Source organism: Penicillium samsonianum (assembly GCF_028829775.1).
Source record: "Penicillium samsonianum strain IBT 33392 chromosome Unknown utg000001l_segment0_segment0, whole genome shotgun sequence".
Lineage (NCBI taxonomy): Eukaryota > Fungi > Ascomycota > Eurotiomycetes > Eurotiales > Aspergillaceae > Penicillium > Penicillium samsonianum.
In genome coordinates, this window is record NW_026643259.1 from 1,297,621 (window position 1) to 1,319,552 (window position 21,932).

At 49.1% G+C, this 21,932-nt stretch overlaps 12 protein-coding genes across 12 annotated transcripts; 9 read left to right on the forward strand and 3 right to left on the reverse strand.

Moving 5' to 3' along the window:
- Positions 1 to 84: 84 nt before the first annotated feature.
- On the forward strand, positions 85 to 416 carry N7471_000509 (uncharacterized protein; the record flags this gene model as incomplete). The annotated part of the gene is made up of 3 exons (XM_057273230.1): positions 85 to 151; positions 178 to 284; positions 375 to 416. 3 exons carry the CDS (start codon positions 85 to 87, stop codon positions 414 to 416), a joined length of 216 nt encoding a protein of 71 aa, XP_057141409.1.
- Positions 417 to 1,377: 961 nt separating this feature from the next.
- N7471_000510 (putative cytochrome P450) lies at positions 1,378 to 2,778 on the forward strand (the record flags this gene model as incomplete). The annotated part of the gene is made up of 1 exon (XM_057273231.1): positions 1,378 to 2,778. The coding sequence occupies one exon, from the start codon at positions 1,378 to 1,380 to the stop codon at positions 2,776 to 2,778; it is 1,401 nt and encodes a 466-aa protein (XP_057141410.1).
- A 226-nt stretch (positions 2,779 to 3,004) lies between these two features.
- On the reverse strand, positions 3,005 to 4,240 carry N7471_000511 (cation diffusion facilitator family transporter; the record flags this gene model as incomplete). Its single annotated transcript, XM_057273232.1, has 2 exons — positions 3,005 to 3,295; positions 3,356 to 4,240. 2 exons carry the CDS (start codon positions 4,238 to 4,240, stop codon positions 3,005 to 3,007), a joined length of 1,176 nt encoding a protein of 391 aa, XP_057141411.1.
- A 1,964-nt stretch (positions 4,241 to 6,204) lies between these two features.
- Positions 6,205 to 7,837, forward strand: N7471_000512 (General substrate transporter; the record flags this gene model as incomplete). Its single annotated transcript, XM_057273233.1, has 3 exons — positions 6,205 to 6,361; positions 6,418 to 7,128; positions 7,194 to 7,837. 3 exons carry the CDS (start codon positions 6,205 to 6,207, stop codon positions 7,835 to 7,837), a joined length of 1,512 nt encoding a protein of 503 aa, XP_057141412.1.
- Positions 7,838 to 8,380: 543 nt separating this feature from the next.
- On the forward strand, positions 8,381 to 8,968 carry N7471_000513 (DUF4202 domain-containing protein; the record flags this gene model as incomplete). Its single annotated transcript, XM_057273234.1, has 1 exon — positions 8,381 to 8,968. One exon carries the CDS (start codon positions 8,381 to 8,383, stop codon positions 8,966 to 8,968), a length of 588 nt encoding a protein of 195 aa, XP_057141413.1.
- A 293-nt stretch (positions 8,969 to 9,261) lies between these two features.
- Positions 9,262 to 10,306, reverse strand: N7471_000514 (VIT1/CCC1 transporter family protein; the record flags this gene model as incomplete). The annotated part of the gene is made up of 3 exons (XM_057273235.1): positions 9,262 to 9,775; positions 9,829 to 10,180; positions 10,243 to 10,306. The coding sequence occupies 3 exons, from the start codon at positions 10,304 to 10,306 to the stop codon at positions 9,262 to 9,264; spliced, it is 930 nt and encodes a 309-aa protein (XP_057141414.1).
- A 1,489-nt stretch (positions 10,307 to 11,795) lies between these two features.
- Positions 11,796 to 14,120, reverse strand: N7471_000515 (putative G-patch domain protein (TFIP11); the record flags this gene model as incomplete). Its single annotated transcript, XM_057273236.1, has 1 exon — positions 11,796 to 14,120. The coding sequence occupies one exon, from the start codon at positions 14,118 to 14,120 to the stop codon at positions 11,796 to 11,798; it is 2,325 nt and encodes a 774-aa protein (XP_057141415.1).
- Positions 14,121 to 14,340: 220 nt separating this feature from the next.
- On the forward strand, positions 14,341 to 15,432 carry sod2 (superoxide dismutase sodB). The gene is made up of 4 exons (XM_057273237.1): positions 14,341 to 14,568; positions 14,660 to 15,066; positions 15,121 to 15,188; positions 15,240 to 15,432. The coding sequence occupies exons 1-4, from the start codon at positions 14,430 to 14,432 to the stop codon at positions 15,325 to 15,327; spliced, it is 702 nt and encodes a 233-aa protein (XP_057141416.1). The 5' UTR covers positions 14,341 to 14,429; the 3' UTR covers positions 15,328 to 15,432.
- Positions 15,433 to 15,596: 164 nt separating this feature from the next.
- On the forward strand, positions 15,597 to 17,039 carry N7471_000517 (uncharacterized protein; the record flags this gene model as incomplete). Its single annotated transcript, XM_057273238.1, has 1 exon — positions 15,597 to 17,039. The coding sequence occupies one exon, from the start codon at positions 15,597 to 15,599 to the stop codon at positions 17,037 to 17,039; it is 1,443 nt and encodes a 480-aa protein (XP_057141417.1).
- A 522-nt stretch (positions 17,040 to 17,561) lies between these two features.
- Positions 17,562 to 18,157, forward strand: N7471_000518 (uncharacterized protein; the record flags this gene model as incomplete). Its single annotated transcript, XM_057273239.1, has 4 exons — positions 17,562 to 17,716; positions 17,775 to 17,847; positions 17,921 to 18,031; positions 18,083 to 18,157. 4 exons carry the CDS (start codon positions 17,562 to 17,564, stop codon positions 18,155 to 18,157), a joined length of 414 nt encoding a protein of 137 aa, XP_057141418.1.
- Positions 18,158 to 19,039: 882 nt separating this feature from the next.
- On the forward strand, positions 19,040 to 19,756 carry N7471_000519 (DJ-1/PfpI family protein; the record flags this gene model as incomplete). Its single annotated transcript, XM_057273240.1, has 2 exons — positions 19,040 to 19,046; positions 19,101 to 19,756. The coding sequence occupies 2 exons, from the start codon at positions 19,040 to 19,042 to the stop codon at positions 19,754 to 19,756; spliced, it is 663 nt and encodes a 220-aa protein (XP_057141419.1).
- Positions 19,757 to 20,685: 929 nt separating this feature from the next.
- On the forward strand, positions 20,686 to 21,581 carry psf3 (DNA replication protein PSF3; the record flags this gene model as incomplete). Its single annotated transcript, XM_057273241.1, has 6 exons — positions 20,686 to 20,727; positions 20,802 to 20,870; positions 20,929 to 20,987; positions 21,073 to 21,262; positions 21,333 to 21,441; positions 21,514 to 21,581. 6 exons carry the CDS (start codon positions 20,686 to 20,688, stop codon positions 21,579 to 21,581), a joined length of 537 nt encoding a protein of 178 aa, XP_057141420.1.
- Between the last annotated feature and the right edge of the window lie 351 nt (positions 21,582 to 21,932).

Here is a 21,932-nt window from a genome sequence, read left to right on the forward strand (position 1 = left end):
TCAACCAAAAGCTGTTTCTTTTTTTTTCTTCTTTTTTCGATGAAACACCAATTCTGCCCATATTAACCTAGGGGTGATGGGGTGATGGCTCGAGCCGAGTCTTGCCACTGCAAGGCACGGGAACTCGATGCCTCGTTTGGCTCCCCTCCCCGTTGATCTCTTTTTATTCATTCTCAGTACATGTTGCATTACGGTGCTGGATATACCCGGCTTCATCAATCGGACGGCGTTTTGGGCGGGAAACAAAGTTATCCAAAGTGGATATGATCAATTGCTTTTATTTCGTAAGCTTTGTTTTACCCCCCCCTTGCTCTTTTTTTTTTTTTTTTTCTTTTTTTTCCTTTCCCTTTTATCTTTTTATATCTCGCGCACAGCTATTCGAGATCTGCACTGCTGTAATGGTTGGTTTCTTCTGATTTTTCTTGACGGTGTCTTATGCTTGCAGCTTGTTTCCATGATTCTTCTACCGGCCAAACTGAATGGTCCGCTGTGTTCATCTTCAATGATTATAGAGAGTGTGCATGACACTTCCTTACGTTTTTTTTACATCCATGAGTCTTTGGAGCCTTGGCCTTGGCAGCGTGGAGATATCATTCCGCGATGACGAGACAAGGAAGAATTAGTCAATCGATTCAATAGATGACAACATGCTTCATTGTTTGGAAGGTAGAAGCTGCATTAATATGTAGTCGGCTTGAGGTTGAGATGCTAGCCCCCATAGCTTCTCTTTCACTGGGATAGATTTAGAGGCGAGACAAGCACTTATATATGAAGGGTCTACGAACCCCATAAATGAAGTCGAATGGCCTGGTTGAGCATGAAATGTGCTATAAAGGCTGAGATATCAACATTGCCAGCAGACTTCCCCTCCCACAGCAAAATAAGCTGATTTCCTATCCCTTTATAAATTATAGTGGGTCGCCCTAAGTATCCATCTTCTAACTACGGAGTACCCCGTACATGGTAGATATTAATATTAAAGCCTTTTATACTCATTCTTCAAGACTATTGACGAGCCTACTTTCCTGTGTCATATTATCACATCACACATCACATATCACTTATCATGTGGGTATGCGGGGGAGTTCCAAGGTTGTGCAGCTCAGCTCCACCTTGAGTTTCTGACAATGCGAGCTCGTCCAATTGGACGAGGATACGGAATATTCAGGCTCATCATAATGTCACTAAAGCTAATTCTGGACCATTCAGAGGCTTGCCATTCCAATAGTCATGTGGCACAAGAACTGCGATCTCCTAGCTCATGCATTCTTGGCATTTATGACGGGTCTCTCTTGTCCTGCTGCTTATAAGTGAAAGTGGTTCGCCATTATATTCTGAAAACTTCTCAGCTCAATCATTCTCCAGTGTGTCAACACTATGCCTTCGCCTATTCCTCAGCCCCATGGGCTTCCAATTCTTGGAAATATGTTTGATATGATCCCTGGCAATACCTGGGCGTCTTTAAATAAGCTGGCAGCAGAACATGGTGGTGCTGGTATCTTCAAAATCAAAATCCTCACCAAGCAACTTGTCTTCATTACAAACGCCGCTCTGCTCGAGGAAATCTGTGATGAGAAGCGCTTCCGAAAATGTGTCACCGGTCCGATTGTCGAGATCCGCAATCTTGTCCACGACAGTCTCTTTACTGCGTTCGACAACGAGGAAAGCTGGGGCATCGCGCATCGTATCATGGCTCCTTCCGTTTCGCCCGAGGCCGTCAAGGAAATGCATAGGGACATACAACTTACAGCAGATGACCTAATCTGGAAATGGACTTCAACGGACAGCACCGGACAGCGTGTGGATGTCACTGATGACTTGGAACGACTCAACCATGCCGCCAACATGAAATGCTTCTTCAGTCAGCATGTAGACTGCGTCCTTGGCGAAGAACCCGCCGTCATCAAAGCTATGTCTGATATAACCTTCGAGTGCGTACGTCGACCCACGCGACCTAAGCTCCTCACTCGGCTCTTGTACCAGAGTAAATTCGACAAGGATATCAAGATTTCTCGCGACTATTGCGCTCAGATCATCGCCAAGCGACGCGATAAGCCTGTAGAACGGAACGATTTGCTGAATGTCCTACTTCACGAAAAGGACCCGAAGACCGGAGAATCCCTTCCAGACAGCCGGGTCATCGACGAGATAATCAACATTTTCATCGGCAGCTCCACAGCCCCGAATCTCCTCTCCTTCACTCTGTACTATCTCGCCAAAAACCCAGACGAGGTCACCCGTGCCCGTGAGGAGATCGACGCCCTCGTCGGTCCCTCCGGCCAAATCGAACACTTCCATCTCTCGCAATTACCCTACTGCGCAGCCATCCTCCGTGAATCCTTCCGTCTCTGCGCCCCAGCCCCGGCTTTCAACATCGAGCCTTTGCCCACCGATGGTCCGGTCCTACTCGGTGGAGGAGAATACGAGATTCCCAAGACACAGCCCATGATTGCAATCCTGTCCGCTGTCAACCGCGACCCTGCTGTCTTTGATGACCCCAATGATTTCAAGCCCGAGCGCATGCTCGGCGAGGCCTTTGATCGGCTCCCAATCGGTGTGAAAAAGGGGTTCGGGAACGGGAAGCGTGAGTGTTACGGTAAGCGGTATGCTTGGGAATGGACGTTGCATGCACTCATTCGCATCATCAAGGATGTTGATTTTGAGTTGGCGGATAAGGAGTATACATTTGATATGGAAGGGAAGAATTTCAATGGCGGTTTCAATGTCAAGCCATACGGCATGTTTGCAAGGACTAAGAAGAGAAACGCGGCCGTTTAATGTATGAGATGGATATCATGTTTTGAAATTTTGTTCTGAATCTTCCGGGTTGTGTTGATACCAGGTTTTGCTTCAATGTCTGATACAAATTGCCCTGCGACTGAGAAACTACTTTCGGCGTTAATAAGCCTACAATGATATTAATTTTTACTGAATTTTTGCTCAGTGGCCGTATGACATCCCGAGACATTGGAGACCAGCTCAACCGTGATATAACCGAAGCTTCTCACACAGCAGTCCCATCTGTCTGCTTCTTGTCTTTAGACCACAATCGTTTCACCAAAGCTCTGATGGAGTGTTTCGTTCCACCAATCTCATAGAGCGGCCTGTGTTCCTCATTGACATCATGCATATAATCATAATCGACATGCACAAAGGCTCGCTCAACATCCGCGAGACCTTCCAACTTACGCTGCAGCGCTTGGCTTACATCGTGAGACTCCCGAAGCTTAGTCTCAGGGTCCATGACGATATCAACCTCAACATAGAGTTGCTGGCCGGAATGATAAGCGCGACACTATGTACCGTTAGCCAAAATGCCAATAAACAATCCCCTCAACCCACATTCACAACTCACCGTATCCACCTTCTGAATCCTCTGGTCGTGAGTCAGTGTCACGTAGATACACTTATTCACAAATTCACGCGGGGCACATTTGCCCACAATCAACCACATATTCTCGAACGCAGTGGACGCCCACGAGAACAAGATAAGCAGTGCAATGCAGCACGCGCCCACGGGATCAAGATACCAGACAAATCGATCACCCACAATCGACATGATCAACCCAAACCCATTAACAGCTAGGTCATTGCGGTGATCAATGTAAAAGACATGAGCAGCCGGGTACCGACGCAAGCCATAGCAGTACAGGAACATAATGAACTTGGAGAAGATAGCAATGCCCACACAAATGAGAGGCACAAGATGCAGCTGCTCGGACTCGGTCTCACCCGCGGCAAGAGCCTTGGCCGACTCAATGATCAGCTCCACCGCGACGATGGTCATCAACGCACAGAACATGATGACTCCCATTGTTTCGACGCGGCGTCGTCCAACGGGGTACTTGTATGGCTTTGGTCGTGAGGACATGCGCGATGTGACTAGCATAACAACCGAAGAGACGAGGTCCATGAAGGCGTCTGCAGCAGTGGCGAAGAGGGCGAGAGAGCCGGTTGTCACGGCTGCGTAGAGCTGGATGACGAAGAGGAAGAAGTTGACTGTGAAACTGGCGCGCACGGCGAGCTTTACTTTGCCACCGTTTTGGGCTTCGTCTTCGGCTTTGAGGCGCTCTTCTTCGCCGGCGGTGAGGAAGCCCTCTATCATTTCATTCTGTTCTTTGTAGAAGTCCGTGAGCTTTTCCTTGTCATCATTGAAAGAGTATGGGACCCAGTTCTTTTTTGGTTCGGATATAGTTGTTTTGTATTGGTTGAGGTTTAGAGGGTCGTCGAGGAGGGTCATTTTGTATGATTGGATCGAGATCGGTCAAGGTTGGCCAAGGGGGCTCAATTTAGGACTCTGATGGTACAGCTGTAGGGCTCAAGATGAAGATCTGATAAGACAAAAAAAATCTTCCTGCGATCTAAGGTTTAGGGGTAAGCTTACACCAAGACACCCGGTGTCTCGAACAACTTCAGCGCCTTGGCATCGTGGCAGTGCCTGCGGAGTTTCTCTTGGCTTAGTGGAATTAACGAGTCGGAGTACGAAGGATGATACCTATTAAATTAGTGGGGTCTTGGGAGTCTTGGGGGTTCTTGGGGGGTCTCGGGATCTCTCCGGTGGGTGACTGGAAATTAGGGCTTCCAATCCCGTAAGGATTTCAGTGCTCATCTCGATGGTTTATAAGAGTCTAGTTTTGCCGATAACGTGGTTTTATTTTTACTCTTGAAACAGAAATAACGAATAATTACTCCATGTGGAGCCTGCAGTACCTATATATCTTTGTGTGGATGGAAATTGTTAAATTCTAACTTTCATAGCGTTAGGCATATCCCGACGATCTATTTCTCCGAATATATATCCACAATTTTAGGACCTATTAAAACTCAAGTTACAGAATAGCTGGATATATATGTATGTTTTCAAGGTAAACAAAGATACTTGCGCAATATCTAAAACATATAGCCTTACAAGATCCATGTCTCCAAGCTTCCAAGCTTTTAAAGTACCAAGGTACTAAGTTTGGTCGAACCAAGAACTAAATAAGCTCAAAAGCTCTAATCTTGAAATTAACCTTGGATTCCAGTTCGAAACTTACCTACATATGTACGTATGTAGATATTCCGGTGAATAGTGTACTTATCTAGGTAACATTTTTAGTCTATTGCGCGAGAAGGAAATTATTTTGGTAAATTTGAATCCTGTATATGACATCCAAAGCGCTTCAAATTTAGCAACTTTCATCGCCATTAGAATCTATTAGGTCATATTATCACTCCATGTACTAATAGGACTTCTACAGCCTTTCTTTTCCCCCTTCTTACATAGTTTTCTACAGTCTAGTCTACATTAACACCTATTATACTCCATGCTTCATGTTCTCATCTACTAGCCAGTAGTATCTTCAACAGTCATATCTAGGTCATATCTACACAGTAAACTTTATTTTCCTGAATCTACTTCGACTCTCAAGCAGGGGGAAACCATAAGCCGCCGGGATACCTTGATGAGATTTCCGATTGGTGCCATAAGGCTGTCCGCGTCAGAACCCAGTAATATCATTCCGCGCCGCTATGCCTTCCTGATTCAAGACTCTCCTTGATCAGACTTCTTCAAATATCAAGTGACGTAGTATAGGTAGAGGAGGTACACCGAGCTAGCTCCCAAAATCAAGAAAGAAAAGAAAAAGAAATCCAGTTTGTTCCCTAGAAGGTCTACGATTTTCCTACAGCGTTTCCCCAGAGACAAGTCCCTGCGTAAGGGCAAGTCGATCTATCGCGAATCCAATAATCAAGGGAATCCATACGGAAGCTATAGCTACGAATCCCAAGTTAGACTTAGGCAACTGAGGAAACGATCCCCGTAGCCAAAGGTGAGGGGAGGGAGCTATGAGCTACGAGCATTCCTGAAGCATCCGAGCTCCCCAAGGCCTTGGAAGCTCACCTTCCAATCGCGATCTTTAAGCAGGCATGTTGACAAGCTTGTCGCATCCGAGCTCTTGAATCAGAGCAAACTAAGGAAAATTGTCCGGTGATCGGATCATTTGACTTCCCTCCCTTCATTCCTACTCCTTAGCTACAGCTGTAACCTTGCACGGAGAGCTCGGGTCTTGGATAAATGTGAGGAATGTTGGGGCGGATTGTCACTCGGAGGTTTTTTGTTACCAATTAATCTTTATTGTTTAAATAAAAGAGCTTGACAGCTCGGAGTTCAAGGTTCGGAAAAATACTCCACGATATTTACTGTCTTTGCAGCACATCGCCAATATGGCCTCCAAGGTCTTACAGAACAACACCAACAGCAGCTGGATGAAAGATCCAGGGCTGCGGAAACTAAACCTGGGGATCGGGTTTATGCTATCTGCATCGGCTACAGCCGGATATTGTGCTAGCATGATAAATGGCCTCCTGGTGCTTCCTGAATGTAGGTATTTATACATCTATGCCATATGGAATCACAAGGCTAACCAAAAAAAACAGTCTCGAAATTTCTGGAAGGCCTTGACACAAATGCGCGAGGTCTTGTTATCGCAGCTGTCTCGCTGGGATCATTTTGCTCCTTCATCCCCGGATCTTACATCGCCGACAATCTGGGGCGGAGGATCTGCGTTCTCATCGGTTCCTCGCTAGTGATCATCGCTTCAATTACTCAAGTCGCTACAAACAATCATTGGGTCTTCTTCGGTGCCCGTGTTCTAGCTGGAATAGGAGTTGGAGTCTCACAAACCGCTGCGCCATTGCTCATTACCGAATCAACACATCCACGCCAACGACAGACCTTCACAGGTCTATACAATGCACTTTGGTTCATCGGATCGATCACATCGGCTGCTATTGGTTTTGCTGGACTCACGATTGTAGGGAGTTGGTCATGGAAACTCCCCTGTTTGACGCAGGTGTTTTATCCGGTCCTTCAATTGATAGGACTTTGCTTTGTTCCCGAGAGCCCAAGATGGTTGGTCTCTCGGGGCAGGAAAGAGGAGGGAATGGCTATGTTGGCAAAATATCACGCCAATGGAGATGAAAACGACGAACTTGTTCAGGACGAATTCTACCAGATTTGCAAGAGCATCAATGCGGAATCCGATAAGAGCTGCCGACGCTGGAGCACTTTCTTTGCAACCCGGAGCAACATGCATCGTCTATCCATTTGTGTGATCCTGGGATTTATGCAAGAATGGTCTGGAAATGGTATGGAAAAGAAAACAAAGCCCCTTTACTTCCAACACGGATTCTAACCAGGTTTCACTTTTCAGGCGTGGTTTCTTATTATCTAGCGCCGATTCTAGAATCAGTCGGTATATATAATGCATCTCACCAGGCCGCCATCAATATCAGCCTGCAGGTGTGGAACCTAGCATTCGCGGTCGGCGGAGCAATGGCTGCAGACAGATACGGACGACGAAAACTCTGGCTAATCGCAACAATGCTGATGTTCATCTACCTATCCGCCGCGACGACTATGTCGGGTCTCTTCCAAGAACTGCACGTTCTAGAGGCCGGCATTGCAGTGGTTCCCATGCTTTTCCTGTTTTGCAGCGCTTACGATATGGCATATATGCCATTGTTTATTGCATACCCAGCTGAAATCCTGCCCTTCCAACTCCGCGCCAAGGGCCTTGCCATCACACTGACCACGGATTCGATGGCTTGCTTCTTCAACCAGTATATAAACCCCGTGGCCTTGGCAGCAATCCACTGGAAGTACTTCACGGTGTATCTGGGTTGTCTTGTGATTTTCATGGGGACGATCTACTTCCTCTTCCCGGAGACTAAAGGGCTATCTCTGGAAGAGGTGGCGCGAATCTTCGAAAAGGAGAAGACTTACCAGGTGGAGACACCCTCGGATGTTTCGCAAGAGCTGCTCGTGTTCCAGAAAAAGGGCAGCACCTCATCGTGATTGTGATTGTGTAATTTTTGTTGTTGTTGCGTGTTGTAATTACGACAGTGCTCGGTCCCGAAACAGTTCCTCGCAGGCTAATCCCCAGCAGACCGGATACCGATGTTATGTAGGTGTCTTTCTTTGCTGTTCAATGCTCATGTGGAAGAGCAAATCCTATAGATAGATATGTAGAGATTATCCACCATTGTCTTGTGGTGTCAATTTAAATTGGATGTTTCTAATAGAAGAGATATAACAGTCGTGGTAATTAGCCATCAGGGTCATTGCTATGTGAAGCCTATATGTATGAAATTGTACGATGTACGATGCACTGATGGATGGATATACATATTCACCCACCAATCAGAAGCGTCCAGTTACAACTCACACTAAGCCACACCTGGACTAGCGCCTATTCTTATCCAAAACCGCATATCAATCGACTCAGACAGCTCTCAAGCGCAAACAAGTCCAATTGATCCTAAGGCCAAACTCCTCTCGCCAAATTACACCACTCAGAATAAACCACCTACCTCATCTACGTCATCCAACCCCACAAAAATGACCAAATACGAAACAGCCCTCGAGCGCATCGACGCAGCGCACGCCGACGACCCCCGCCTAACCCAAACAGCCACCGGCCCAATCCCATACGAACTGCACTACGCGCAAAAAATGACCAGCTACCTCTCAACCCTGAGCCCATCTGCACCAGAGCTCCTGCGGCTCGCAATCCGCGCCCAACACCTGCGTCGCTGGGAAGTGCCGCGGGACAGCTACCCCGCCACGAAGATCGGGTATCACTCGTGGCGGGCGGGCCTGCAGAAGCGACAGGCTGCGCTGGTCGAGCAGATCTGTGTTGAGAGCGGGTATTCGGCTGAGGAGGCGGCGAGGGTTGGCGCACTGGTGCGTAAGGCAGACCTTAAGCAGGGAGATCCTGATACGCAGACTCTGGAGGATGTTGCTTGTCTTGTCTTTTTGGATGATCAGTTTGATAAGTTTGAGGCGGAGCTTGCGGATGAGGAGAAGATGGTTGATATCTTGAGGAAGACATGGGGGAAGATGTCGGAGCGGGGGAGGGAGGAGGCTTTGAAGATTCAATTGTCGGATAAGGCGAAGAAATTGGTTGGGATTGCGTTGAGTGGTTGATTGTTTGTTTTACATATCCATTATATCTAAGGTAACCAGTACTAATGCCTTCAATGTTTGTATTTGAAATCATGAGCTTGATGTCGTCAATGGGAAATGAATTATCTTTCGTTAAATGTGTATAATAAGGCTTTTTGCAGCCCCGAAACGCCTGCTGATAGACTCATAACCAAGTCAAATCAGAATGGAAAAAAACAGTAGGAGTAGAGAGAAACCAAAAACTCCGACTGCTGCAATGCATGAACGCTTAATGCAACGTGAACATCATCAGTACCATCACTACTTAAAGGTTGTCAAGTACTGGTACTGCCCATATCAATGAATTGAACCAATCCAATGGCCGCACCAGCAGCGACACCTCCAACACAACACATCTGCACTCCGCCCCAAATCGCAGCCAACACATTGGCCCGGCCAGACCAGCCGCGCACAACACAGGTCTTAACATACCCAAACACAAGCAAGGTAATCGCCATAACACCAATACTCCAGTACAGCGCGATCGTAACCTGTGAGGCAATGAAGTACGGAATAAGCGGAATAAACCCGCCAATGAAATAACCGAGCGCAAGCGTGATGGCCGAGGTCCACGCCTGGTTACAGTCAGGGGCCATCTCTCGATGATGGAAAGCAAGCAGGAACTCAAGGAGACGGTCTTGGGACGCATGCAAGTCACGCGTGATATCCGCAACCGCCGAATCCGAGAGCCCGTACGGAGAGAAGGTCTCGCGCACCATGGCGCGAGTTTCTTGCGAGTCCGTTTGGATTAGCTGTTGTGTTTCACGGACTGTTGTTTGATATGATTCACTGGTGTTTGTTAGTACATGTGCTGATTTGGTTGTCATATGTGGATAACTTACGCTTCACTCTTTGCGCCGACGTATCCACCAAGTCCCATGGAGATGGCTCCGGCTGCTAGCTCGGCGAGTCCACCCAGCACAACCACTTTCGTGTTTCCGAGTGCGGAAAGACCTGCGCTCAGGGCGAAGGGCACCGTCAACCCGTCTGAAAGGCCGAGGATGGCATCTGAGACGATACGTGGATTGATGCGCGCACGGGTGCTGCAGTTGCTGGTGGTTGTTGTTGTTGATTCGTCTGGGCTGGTGCACCGTCCGAAGGTGTCGTAGGAGCGGCTGCTTTGGGACTCGAGGTCTTGATCGGAGTCTCCGCGGATGGTATCGTCGTCGTCAGTGTGGGCGAGGAGGCGTTTGCCTGGAGTTGAATTGCCGTAAGTATATGTCTCTGTGGGTATGTATTCTCTTTCCTTTACTTACCTGAATGTATCTTGTCTGCGTCCCTTGCAGGGAAGAGCTTCTGCTTGATGAAGAGGAATGCCATGTTGCTGATCCAGAGGACTGCTACCACGATATGCTTTTGGATATCTCCAAGGTACGATGTATAGCAGAAGTTCACCACGCAATTACAAGCTGGCGAGAGGGAGATGACAAGATGATGAAGGTAAAGCTGGAAGATAATTGCACTTTATTTGATCCAGCAGAAGAATCCGGAATGGGTGTCTTAGTCTTGGACGGATATCAACAATGACTGAAACGAAGTATGAAGAAAAGAAGAAAGAAATTATCTACAACGATCGGCCGCGTCTCACCCCCTTTTAACATCCAGTCCCACAGACTCTCACCGGTCTCAGTGATTCAGGCGCCATAGAAAAAAAAACAGCAAAAGCCCACAGTGAATGCAGACCAAACAGGAAATAATGGAGGTTTATTCGCCAAGGAGGGGCCCGGAGCCAATCACAGGGCTCTCAAATGTCAGCTTTGACAGTCAAATGAAGGTCTAGGAGCTGCAAGGCATGAGCTTTGCCCACTTTGGCGAAAAAATGGCAACAAGTCACTTCAAATCCAACCGATACGATTGGTGAGGCATGTTGTGATGACCTTTGTCTGTGAGGTGATTGGCTGCGAACGGCGATCCGCATTCCCGTGGGTCTATTGGAGATCAGGGGGATCCACTAGCTTATTCAGAGCATTCTGATTGGCTACATATATTATCCTAGGGCTCGGAACGATCGCGGGCTTTCCCATTTTGATATTCACCTGGGCACCTGGGCAGTCCGATTGTTAACACCGAAGAAGTACTCCATATACAGTGTTGAATGGTAGATATATTTTTACACACTTAGCTCCGAGCAATCGGATCTCGGAAATCCATGGAGTCTGACATCTCCGACAATTAGCTGAAGGAAAGGACCGATATCCCGAGACTTTTAAATCCGATCGGAATTACGCCTTTCAGAAGTATAGCGTATGCACTTTTAAATGTCTGCCACAACCTGACCTTCGTCAGTTAAACAACGGTCTTTGTTTGAATTGCTTGGCATTGTGTGAGAGGTATGTTGCACTAACGAACACAAATTCAAGGACAATGAAAACAGAGCATAGGCGACCTGATTCTACAAACACTGTTGTCTTTCCCTAAATCCCAGCTGGAGACCTATGCGAATCATTTTGGTTTATTGTACCTGAATAGTGTTGGAGTTGAAACCTAGTAAATTACAGCATTGTTGTATCTTCAACCCTGGAATAGCACGATGTACATCTTTCCTCTTACTCACACGTGACATCATGTAAGACATCGGGAGATAATATAGGTAGATCAGTCCTGCTTGAACGCCTGATTGCACCAGAAACGGACGAACAAGTATGTAGCTTGAGATACATACACGGTTGGGCTCTGCAATATGTACCATTAGGCATGGGCCTGGTGCCATCCTTGCCGAGGGCAAAGGTTGGGTATCTTGAATAGGTACATTTTTGTTCAAATGCAATGTCAATCCACTTAATGCATCGGTAAAATGACCGATCATCACTTATCGGCCCTCTGCACGCTCCACCAGCTGATCCTCCAATCCCATTGGCTCCCAGATCTCCTTCGCCTTCTTATTTTGCACCCACACCACATCTCCCTGGACAAAAGCCACGACTCCACCCTTGCCTGTGGCACTCGCCGTAATACGGAACAGCGGCTGGCCGTTTTGAGGATGAGCCTCACGCAAGGGTAGCATGATAAGTCCTTGCTCCAAACACCAGCCCTCCAGGATGTCTTTGAACGCAACTTCTTCCACGATTGGTGCCTTAACCCGGGGTTCAGGAGTAGCCGCAGCGGCAGTTGCTGCGGCTGCCGCCACCTTATCTTCCCGGGTAGGAAGCGTTGCCCGTTCCGTAGTTGGGCGTGGGAGTTCGGCAGCGGCACGGTCACCCAGCTGTAAGGCAAGGTCCATGGTTTGCAAACCCTTGTTCCATTCCTCGTCGACGATGGCAAGCTCGTTGACCTCCGCCGGGATTTGAGTGCGCCACCAAGAGAACCAAGCTCCGACCTCCTCGTAGTTGGGGTCGTTGGTAAGCCAGATGTAGAGAATCTCGTGCCACTTTGGGAAGAAATCAGAGACTAGCAATAGTCCCATGACATTAGGCTGGAAGAATAACTTCCAGCATAAGACATCCTTGAGCGCAGTTAGATCTTGATCCTGCGGGTTCACGGTGAAATCCTCGCGAAGATGGCGTGCAAGACGTGGCAGCAGGTGGTTGCGTAGGCATACATCAAATTCGGATCCTAGGGCATCCCGCCAGATCTCAACGCGATCGACTAGGCCCTTGCGCAGACTCCATGTGTCGAGTACCGAGCGGAACTTTCTCTTCGCGTCAGACATGAGACCAGTGGGCTGTTTCGGGTTTGTGTGTCGTTCATCCAAGTATTGAAGCCAAGTGAAGAGCCACCAGGGGAACTTTCCATCTTGTTCAGAGCCGGCGTGCCGTCGACTGGCTCGAGGTTTCCAGTTTTTGAGGGCCAGGCCTACCTTGGGAATGACCAATTGGTCGAGAACGTTTGCATACACAAATGGCGGTACAATCGCCTTCCAGGCCACGACCAGCGCGGTTGCCTTGGACGGATCATAAACGTCCCAATCATTCAAGAGTGCTGAGCGCACTCGTGGGAGCCAGAGCGTATAGATCATCGTTTCGTAAGGTGAGGTAGATGCCCGTTTCCGGGGCTCTTCTAACTCGTTCGTGCGAGACAGAAGAGGCTGAAGACGGGTGAGGTTGGACACGAGGAACGTGGGATCTTGAAGAGGCTCCCATTCCTCCATGGCCTGGCGGAATAATGGATGTAGAGCCGCGACTGCGGTCTCTGGGAGTCGGTGCTCATCAACACCATCTCGGTATTTGGATTCCATATCTTCAAGTTTGTTGGTCAACTCATCAAATTTGGTCGCGATGCTTTCGTCGTGTTCAAACATGTCTAATTCTTCCACTGCGGCGATGAGGCCTGTGAGATGGTTGATCCGGGATTGATATGCATCCAATTCGTCCACGACCTGAGCTTCTTCGAGTTCGATGAACTGTTTTCTCTCTTTCAATCCCTTCCATTCATCCGCAAATGCTTCCAGGTCATTCCGGGCTCGCTGGGCAATCTTTAATGCTTCTCCTTCCTCTTGGCTGACAAATTGTTGTGTTGACATCAAGCCAGCAGTCGAAGTGAGAACACGCTGCTCTTTTCCGGTGGCATCGACGAGTGATTTGAGAACATTGGGAACTTCCAGTCCTTCCATATCATCCTCAATTTCGCGCGCTGTGCGGAATTTGGGCTTCGCACGCTGAATCGGTGTACCTGTGCCGCTCCGACCCTGTGCCTTGCGCTCCTCCTTCTTCTTTTGCCGCCGCTGCCGTTCGTCCTCGGAGCTGTCTTCGAGAACCTCACCCTTCTGTGCAGCTGCTCGGCGCTCTCCTTCGCGAGTCTTTTTCGACTTCTCACTCACTGCGCCCAAGCCTGCACCCTGGGGTCGCGCCTGTACCTCAATCGGGTTGACGATACCCTGGCCAGTAGTTCCGAGACCTTGTCCTTCCATGTAGCCCATCTTTGCCATCATGCGCGCGGCAAAACTGTTGGCTCCTCCCCCTCCACCGCCACCTCCCATGCCTTTCCCACCTCGCGACGCTCCTCCACCTCGAGGGTTGGCCATGGTGTTTCGGTTGTTGCGAGCTCCACTACCTAGTCCACCCATAGTGGGAGGCGTCACGGAGCCAGAGGCAGCTCTGGCGAACCCCCGAAAGCCGGTGGTCGGGCGCGCGTTTTCTTCATCGGAGCTCATGTCAGCGACCTTGCGCTTCTGGCCAGAAAACGAAGGCGACTCCATCTTTTCAGGGGGTCATTGGCAGATTGTGGCCAAATCGACTGTCCCCCTCTGTTTTCAGCAAAAGCGGAAAAGTAAGCAAGTAGTGTCCTGGAAGAATGAGTCGCAGTCGAAAGCTCATGAAATTCACGTGGGGACCCGGAGCGGAATAACCTATATCCGAATCGACGAAAACAAGATGACGTTAGGGTCGGTTTCGGTTACTTCATAGCTCGGCTGCCACTTTTTTCTTTTGAGTTCATTCATCTCTCATAATTGACGCCATCTTTACTATTTTTCACCGCATATTCATTCTCAACACATACATTCACAATGGCTGCTCTTCTTAGCAACTCGGCCCGCGTTGCCCTTCGCTCGGGAGCTTCGACTACCTCCAAGGCCGGAGCTGCGGGCTTGACCTTTGCCCGCGGCAAGGCCACCCTTCCCAAGGCCACCCTTCCCGACCTTCCCTGTAAGTTGGGTGTTTCAGTACCTGCTGGAGCTTAGAGAAGCTGTATCTATGTATCTGAAGTGAAATCATTTAGACTGACCTCTAAAACAAGACGACTTTGGCGCCCTTGAGCCCTCCATTTCCGGCAAGATCATGGAGATTCACTACAAGAACCACCACCAGACCTATGTGACCGGCTACAATAACACCCTTGATCAGCTGCAGGAGGCCCAGGCTAAGGGAGACATCGCTGCTCAGATCGCTCTCAAGCCCCTTGTCAACTTCCACGGTGGTGGCCACCTCAACCACAGTCTCTTCTGGGAGAACCTTGCCCCCAAGAGTGCCGGAGGTGGTGAGCCCCCTTCTGGTGCTCTGTCCAAGGCCATTGACTCCACCTACGGTGGCCTTGGCGAGTTCCAGTCCAAGATGAACGCTGCTCTGGCCAGCATTCAGGGCAGTGGCTGGGCTTGGCTCGTGAAGGACAAGCAGACCGGACAGATCGGCATCCGCACCTATGCCGTAAGTTATGATTGGCGATTACTCGAACCGTTCTAGATACTAACCCCTTACCAGAACCAGGACCCCGTTGTCGGCCAGTTCGAGCCTTTGCTCGGTATTGACGCTTGGGAGCACGCTTACTAGTAAGAATTCCTGTTTTGGTGATCCGTTGCCTGTACTAATCATTTCTCTAGCCTGCAATACCAGAACCGCAAGGCCGAGTACTTCTCCGCCATCTGGGATGTCATCAACTGGAAGGCAGCTGAGAAGCGCTTCTCTTAAATAACTCTATTCGATCTGTAAATGCTGCTATGATATCTTGCGCTTAATTACCCCTGTATTGTAGCATGTGTTTTTCAATACTATCAATTATTTGGTGATATAAGATTATCTTATTTAGCTATTTCTTTTACCTCTCGAATATCAACCAATGTGGTAAACCGGGCCGGGCGGACCGCGTAATGCGGAAGATCACCGCAAGCATCCGAAACAAAAGACCCTGATATTCTCCATCTGGGCCTCGAACACTTACATTCATTGGCAACTCCATTATGTCGGCAGAAAGTCCTGGCAAGAAGAATAGCTTCAAGTCATTTTTCGCTAATGCATTGCGTCCCAAGAAATCCCGCCAAACCCTCCGCAAGGGCAGATCGACCACAGACCTGCGGCTGGCCGCGCAACCCAGTGTCGAGGAAGCCCCCCCAATGCCAGAGCTGGCTCCATTGCATGCCCATAGACTCAAATACAGGGAATTGCACGCGGAAGTGGACTCTCAATTGGGTGAGCGAAGGGACTACACCGAAATCATCCATACGCTAGGCACATTTGACGTCAACGAAATCAACCCTCCAACCTACGATCACAATGAACGTCGACCCCCAGGCGAGGGCGACATAGCAAGTCTCCCACCAAAGCTATGGGCGCAAATATCAGGATACCTGAATCCCGCCGAAGCAGCAAGCCTAGCAATCGCCAGCATCACATTATACCGAAGACTAGGCCCAAGATACCTCATGGCTCTTAACCACCCAGACAACCACACCCACAAAATCAACTTCCTCTCCGGCATCGACATCACCCTCCCGCACCACCTTCTCTGCTTCCCCTGCGTACAATACCACAGACGGACACAAGAAGGCACCGAACGCATCCGCCCAAGCCACGTCCTAAACCCGCTCTTCAACTGCCCAAATTCAACAAACGTTCTCAAACCCCCACCCCGCCACCGCATAACCCACGGCCGCAATCTGCCCTTCACATTCGTGCAACTAGCCATGCGCGCCCACCGCTTCGGCCCCAGCTACGGGCTAGCCCCAGACGCGCTCGGTCGACGCTGGCAGCGCGATGACTGGTCGCACTCATCCCGCTTCCATATTAACGAAGGCAAGCTCCTAATGCGCGTCACTAGCCAGACCTTCGCGGCGCCGGCTCTCACGCCGTCCGCGCAGCGCATGCTCCTGTACTCGCGCGAAGACTACTGTCCGTACTTTAGCGCGTGCGCGCACTGGAAGGACGGCGAGCTCATGCCGGTGTGTAAGTGTGCGCTGGAGCATATCCCGCGGCCGCGGAGTAGTGGCGGGTTGCAAGGGCTCGAGCACAAGGTGAAGGACCGGATTGCGGGGCAGGTGTTTGATCCGAATGCGCTGACGACGCTGTGTGGGTTTTGTCGGCCGATGCGGAGGTGTCCTGAGTGTCCGACTGAGTATTTGATTGAGGTTAAGATGAGTGAGGATCTGGTGGATCGAAGGTTCAAGCAGTGTATTGTTGTTACGCGGTGGAGTGATCTTGGAGATGGGACTACGCCTGGTGGGATTGAGTGGGGGGCTATTAATGGGGAGAGAGATGATTTTGATTCTTTTGGGCATTATGCTAAGCGTGGGATTGCGAGTATCTTTGAGGCGGCTTTTACTGCGGATACGCTTCCTGGGCAGCGGGTTGTTTCGCTGAATCCGAAGAAGAAGAAGCTTGGAGAGGAGGGGGATAAGTGGTATTAGGTTGGACAGAGAGGGCATTTGTTTTTGAATGTTTTGACTTACTGTATATCATGTCTTTTGGGCGTTTTGGGAAGTCAAAAAAACTGGAGTTGGGAACAAAATGGATTGGGAGACTTGGAGCTTGAATTTACCTCAATTTGATATTGATATTGCACTGATATTGCAACCTTTTGCCTTTGCCTCATGTAGTTACATATGTAGCCTGTTCAAGACTAACATGTCCAAAGCATCAATATCAACTCTCGAGGTCAAGTTCAGACCTCACCGGTTTGTTTATGATGGCGCTAGGCTCCCTCGTCCACAGGAACTGCTTCATTCACACTCGTCTCTACCAAGTCATATCATTCCCAATATATTCTGTCACAACTCGCCATTAATAACACAATAGGCCCATTGACACCCTTGATGCCTGGCTCTTCAGATGATTGCAATATATCCTCTCTACTTCCTCTACTTCCTCTCCTGGTCTATTTCTATCACCCAACACAATTTACTCAACTCGCACCAGTGATATCCGTCGCTATGTCCACTCCCCAAAGCCTCAACGCTGGGGACAACCCCGATTCTGGCCCCGACCCTGGCTCTGGCGCTAACACTGGCACTAGCACTCGCACTGGCAGTGATCCCCAGGGCAGCTACTGGAGGGCATATGGTCCCTACCCACCCCAACGCTGCGCGTAGGTTTCGAGTCATCTCACCCACCACCGATCACGGCTAACAAATATACTATATCAGGGAAGAGGGCAAATTTCTATGTGACTGCCCAACCCACAACGAGTGGGAGTGGCCTACCGAGTATGCCGAGCTGGTGCGTATTCCAAACCTGCGTATTCCAAACTAACCCGTCCGAGTTCGTGGCTAACACGTATTGCATCGTTTAGACAATCGCCCCCTGCGCATACAGATGTCCCTACTGTGAGGAATTCAACAAGGCCGGAAGGACAAGGCTAATGGCCTCGAACCTCCGTCGCCACATCAGAGAAAGGCACATTGTAAGATTTTGATATCCCTGATTTGATCGATGTCTTGCTAATATCTACTAGGAGGGAAACCCTGCTCGGTATGGTACTCTTGTGGTCTCGCCTGGAGTGCTAGGGAGAAATTCGCCTTCTAAGTGATCTATCTTCACAGCAGCGATGAGAACGTCCGGTTTGTCTCGCCAGCGTCAGGGTCTCCAAGTCAACAGGACAATTCAGGGCATAATGAATATTTGAGGTGAAGGAGGGAGGATAGGTTTGTGCCCATTACGTTAGTATCGTATCGACTGGTTGTCTCGCGTGATAACACAATAGATGCCTACTTTGGGATAATCTAAGACCGCATTGCATATAAGTACTTTTGGTACAATCATTACAAGAATAGTCGGCCGCTTATGCGGCCCCGGTGATTTCCTGCATCTGACCCTAGGCGTGTTTTTGTTGAATTCCTGCAGCACAGAAAGCCAGGGGCCGGCGGCGGCCATCTTGGAAGGAGTCAGGAGCTTGGATGGTCAAGATCTAAATAGGTTTGGGGGCGGTGCTGTGCCCGTTGGTCGGGCCGCAATAACAAGCAGGTATAGGTAGTCCCCGTCCATCCTACCTAATCTTCGACTCATAGCTCAGAGCTCGGAAGGTTTCCAAGGCGTTACGGTTATGATTAAGGCGATCACCGTTCCCCGCGAAAAGGTTATTTTGACCTGCCGTCGTTGGTGTCGGGTTAACATATATCAAACAAATAACAGCCCAAGCAGCTATTCCACCAAGACAATCTCTACGTTTTCCCTTGTTAACAAATGATGTCTTGACAAGTTCCCACTCTCCAAAAACGGAACAATTCCTGCTTACGCACTAATCTGCTCAAAACCAACGCAAGGCTTTGGCTGGGTCATTCCAACACCGAACCATACATGTAAAGACCAGATCACCCGGTTTAACGCGAGGCCTGGTAGACTAAACCATTCATTTAGTGACAGATAAGAGGGTTTATACATTATTCTTATCAGCAGCGAAACCACGAATGATATGTCTGGTATGACCATCACTTCCGGCACATACTCCACATATTAACAGGTTGAGTATCTAGGATCTCAAGGCAAATCCACCCCTCTCCGCGTGGGCGTGATACTATTCCCAGGCTTTCAAGCCCTGGATGTATTCGGCCCAGTGGACTGCATCAACGTCCTCTCATGGAGCCACAGGGTGACGTTGGCACTTATATCCTCAACCCTAGAGGCAGTGACAACAAAGTCACCGATATGCGCCAACGCCCTAGGCCAAAGCGTGGTGCCAACGCACACCTTTGCAGCAGCACCATCTCTGGATGTGCTACTTGTCCCCGGTGGCCTGGGCACGCGTGTCTCGAGCCCAGCAATCGAGGAAGCAATCGCGTACATCCGAAACGTATATCCCCAGCTAGGCTATCTCATCACAGTGTGTACTGGCGCGGGACTTGCGGCGCGGGCTGGGGTTCTGGATAGGAAACGAGCCACGACGAATAAGATGGCCTGGGCTGAGATTACGGGTTTGGCGGTGAATGTTGATTGGGTTCCTCATGCGAGATGGGTCGTTGATGGTAACGTGTGGTCTTCCTCTGGGGTCAGTGCTGGTATGGATGTTACTCTTGCTTGGATTGAAGAGGTCTATGGGAGCGAGTTGGCGAGGAAGATCTCAAATAGCATGGAATATACCCGACACGAGGATGCTAGTTACGATCCGTTTGCTGAACTCTATGGGCTTTGAGTCAGCCACTGTGATCGTGCCTGCTTTCATGTTTTGTATATATATCTGGAGGGTATTCACTCGGTTTGGAAATTAGATGGGAAAGAAATTCGGAACCATTGCGAAAATATATATCAGGTTGACCATGCTCAGTGTTCCGAAGTCAGAAAGCTATATGTAGGCCATCTGCATGCTCAGCCCATCAGCTTGTCCACGTCTTGTGCCATTCTTCAGTATATGAGGTCAGGGCTACATAATCAGATGCTATAGCCTCAACTTCAGCAGTGGGCGTCCACTAGGATTGACAGAATTTGAAATATGTATACCGAAACTAGTCGAGGTCCAAGAAATGAAGCGTTGCAAGTAGGTCAACTTTACTGATGCCGCCGAGTCAATATCCGTCGATGAACCTAGCGACAAAATTATATCCAAATACATCTATCACACCGAGACGATGTGGCGTGCATGCGTCCATGTGTGCAATGCCACATAGGGACATATGTGATATCTTATGCCCGAGGTTAATTACTGAGCCTGAAATTCCGATCAGGTCCGACATGCAAGATTGCATTGGCATTTTTTGACCTTATAGGGGCTTTCCTTAATCCTTCTGGAATTGTTGGAAAACAAAGTGGCTGGTGTAATACCATGTTCAAGTCGCAGAGTATGAAGCACATATCTGGACTTGATGACTTGGAAGTGCCAGATTACCCACCTGAGCAATCGAGCTATTTTTCCGCGATCCACCAGGTCGTAGTGGTTTTCTCACAGCCATTTGAGGAGACGGAGATCTCCAAAGCTCATAACTTCCAGCAGTTGTAGTGGATGTCATCTGTTTCTCCACCCACCTGGCCCATTTCGCGGGTAGCACGTGACCGCGCGCCGTTATCGACGCGCCTCAATCTCACAACTTTGCGATCAACAGAACATGAATATTCCGACGTGTCATCATGTCTTACTATGATATAGACTCCATCTTGACTGATGCACAAGTGAGTTAATTGCTACCATATGCCCTTACTATCAACCCGCAGAAATGATCAATTGCTAACATCGTTGGATCCAGAAACTGCCATGTACATTTGAGCTCGAAGTACCCGGACTCGGTATTCTAGAGGGCAATGCGGGTGAGGATGTGAGTCTATGCTCTATCTTTCACTGCCATGCCACACAGCTTACTGACCCATGCACAGATCAAAGCTGGAACCCGGATCGATCTTCCACTATGGCTAGGTGAAATGCTCTCGATCGGGTAAGGACCCACCCAGTTCAGCCTACTCGGAAGACCGGGCATGGAGTTTGTTATTTTGGTAAGGTGCTAAATGTGACCGTTACAGAGCACGCCTAGGAACGTCCCGTCTAGTCACGCTCGACATGCCCGAGGCGCTTTCCGAACGGGTTATGAATGCGCTGAAGGCAGATCCGCGCACGCTTGACTTGCGCGCTTTAGCACCGCATTTCTACAACCTAAGCGAGCGGATCCTCGAACTTTTCGAGGAAGAAGAGATGGTTGATATTCTCGGAGATGTAGGTGGCTCTGATCTCCGCTGCTGGTGAAGACAGCGCATTGGCCGAGCTGGCACTAACGAGCTGTCAGGCATTCAAGAAACGAGCAGCAGAGATCGCTGATCATGCGCACAACTCGCGTGGTGCAGTCGGCGGCGGGGTTGATTTCCTTCGCGGGCTGGATGAGACTGAGCGACAATGTAGGTTATGACTGTCCGTGTTTTGGATGTGTGGGTGGAGGATGAGGTCACTAACAGAATATGGTTCGATAGTATTCCGCGCTGCTCATGATCGGGCCAAGGACATGCGGATCTGGTCTGGAGAGGCGAAACGTAAGTAATAGTTCTTTGTGACAAGGCATTTCTCGTGGGCTCTGAGCTGCGCTCGCTCATGAAGGTTATGATACATTTTATGTGACAATATGATTCTTCAATCCGATAGGCTTTGGGGCCGTGTGTGACGTAGGACGGGGTTTTAGCTCGGGCTTGTTTTTATTCTTTATAATTATTCTTTATAAGTGTATTTCAAAGCTATTGGAGGAATATACTTTAGACGGAGAATATATACTTATAGTGTTATAGACGAATATGTCAAATCTGACAGGTGAGGTCCAATAGTCCAATACCTTACCGTTGAGACATCGACTTCCATTGGAAGGATATGCCCAGGTGGAGACATCCATGGATGGGAT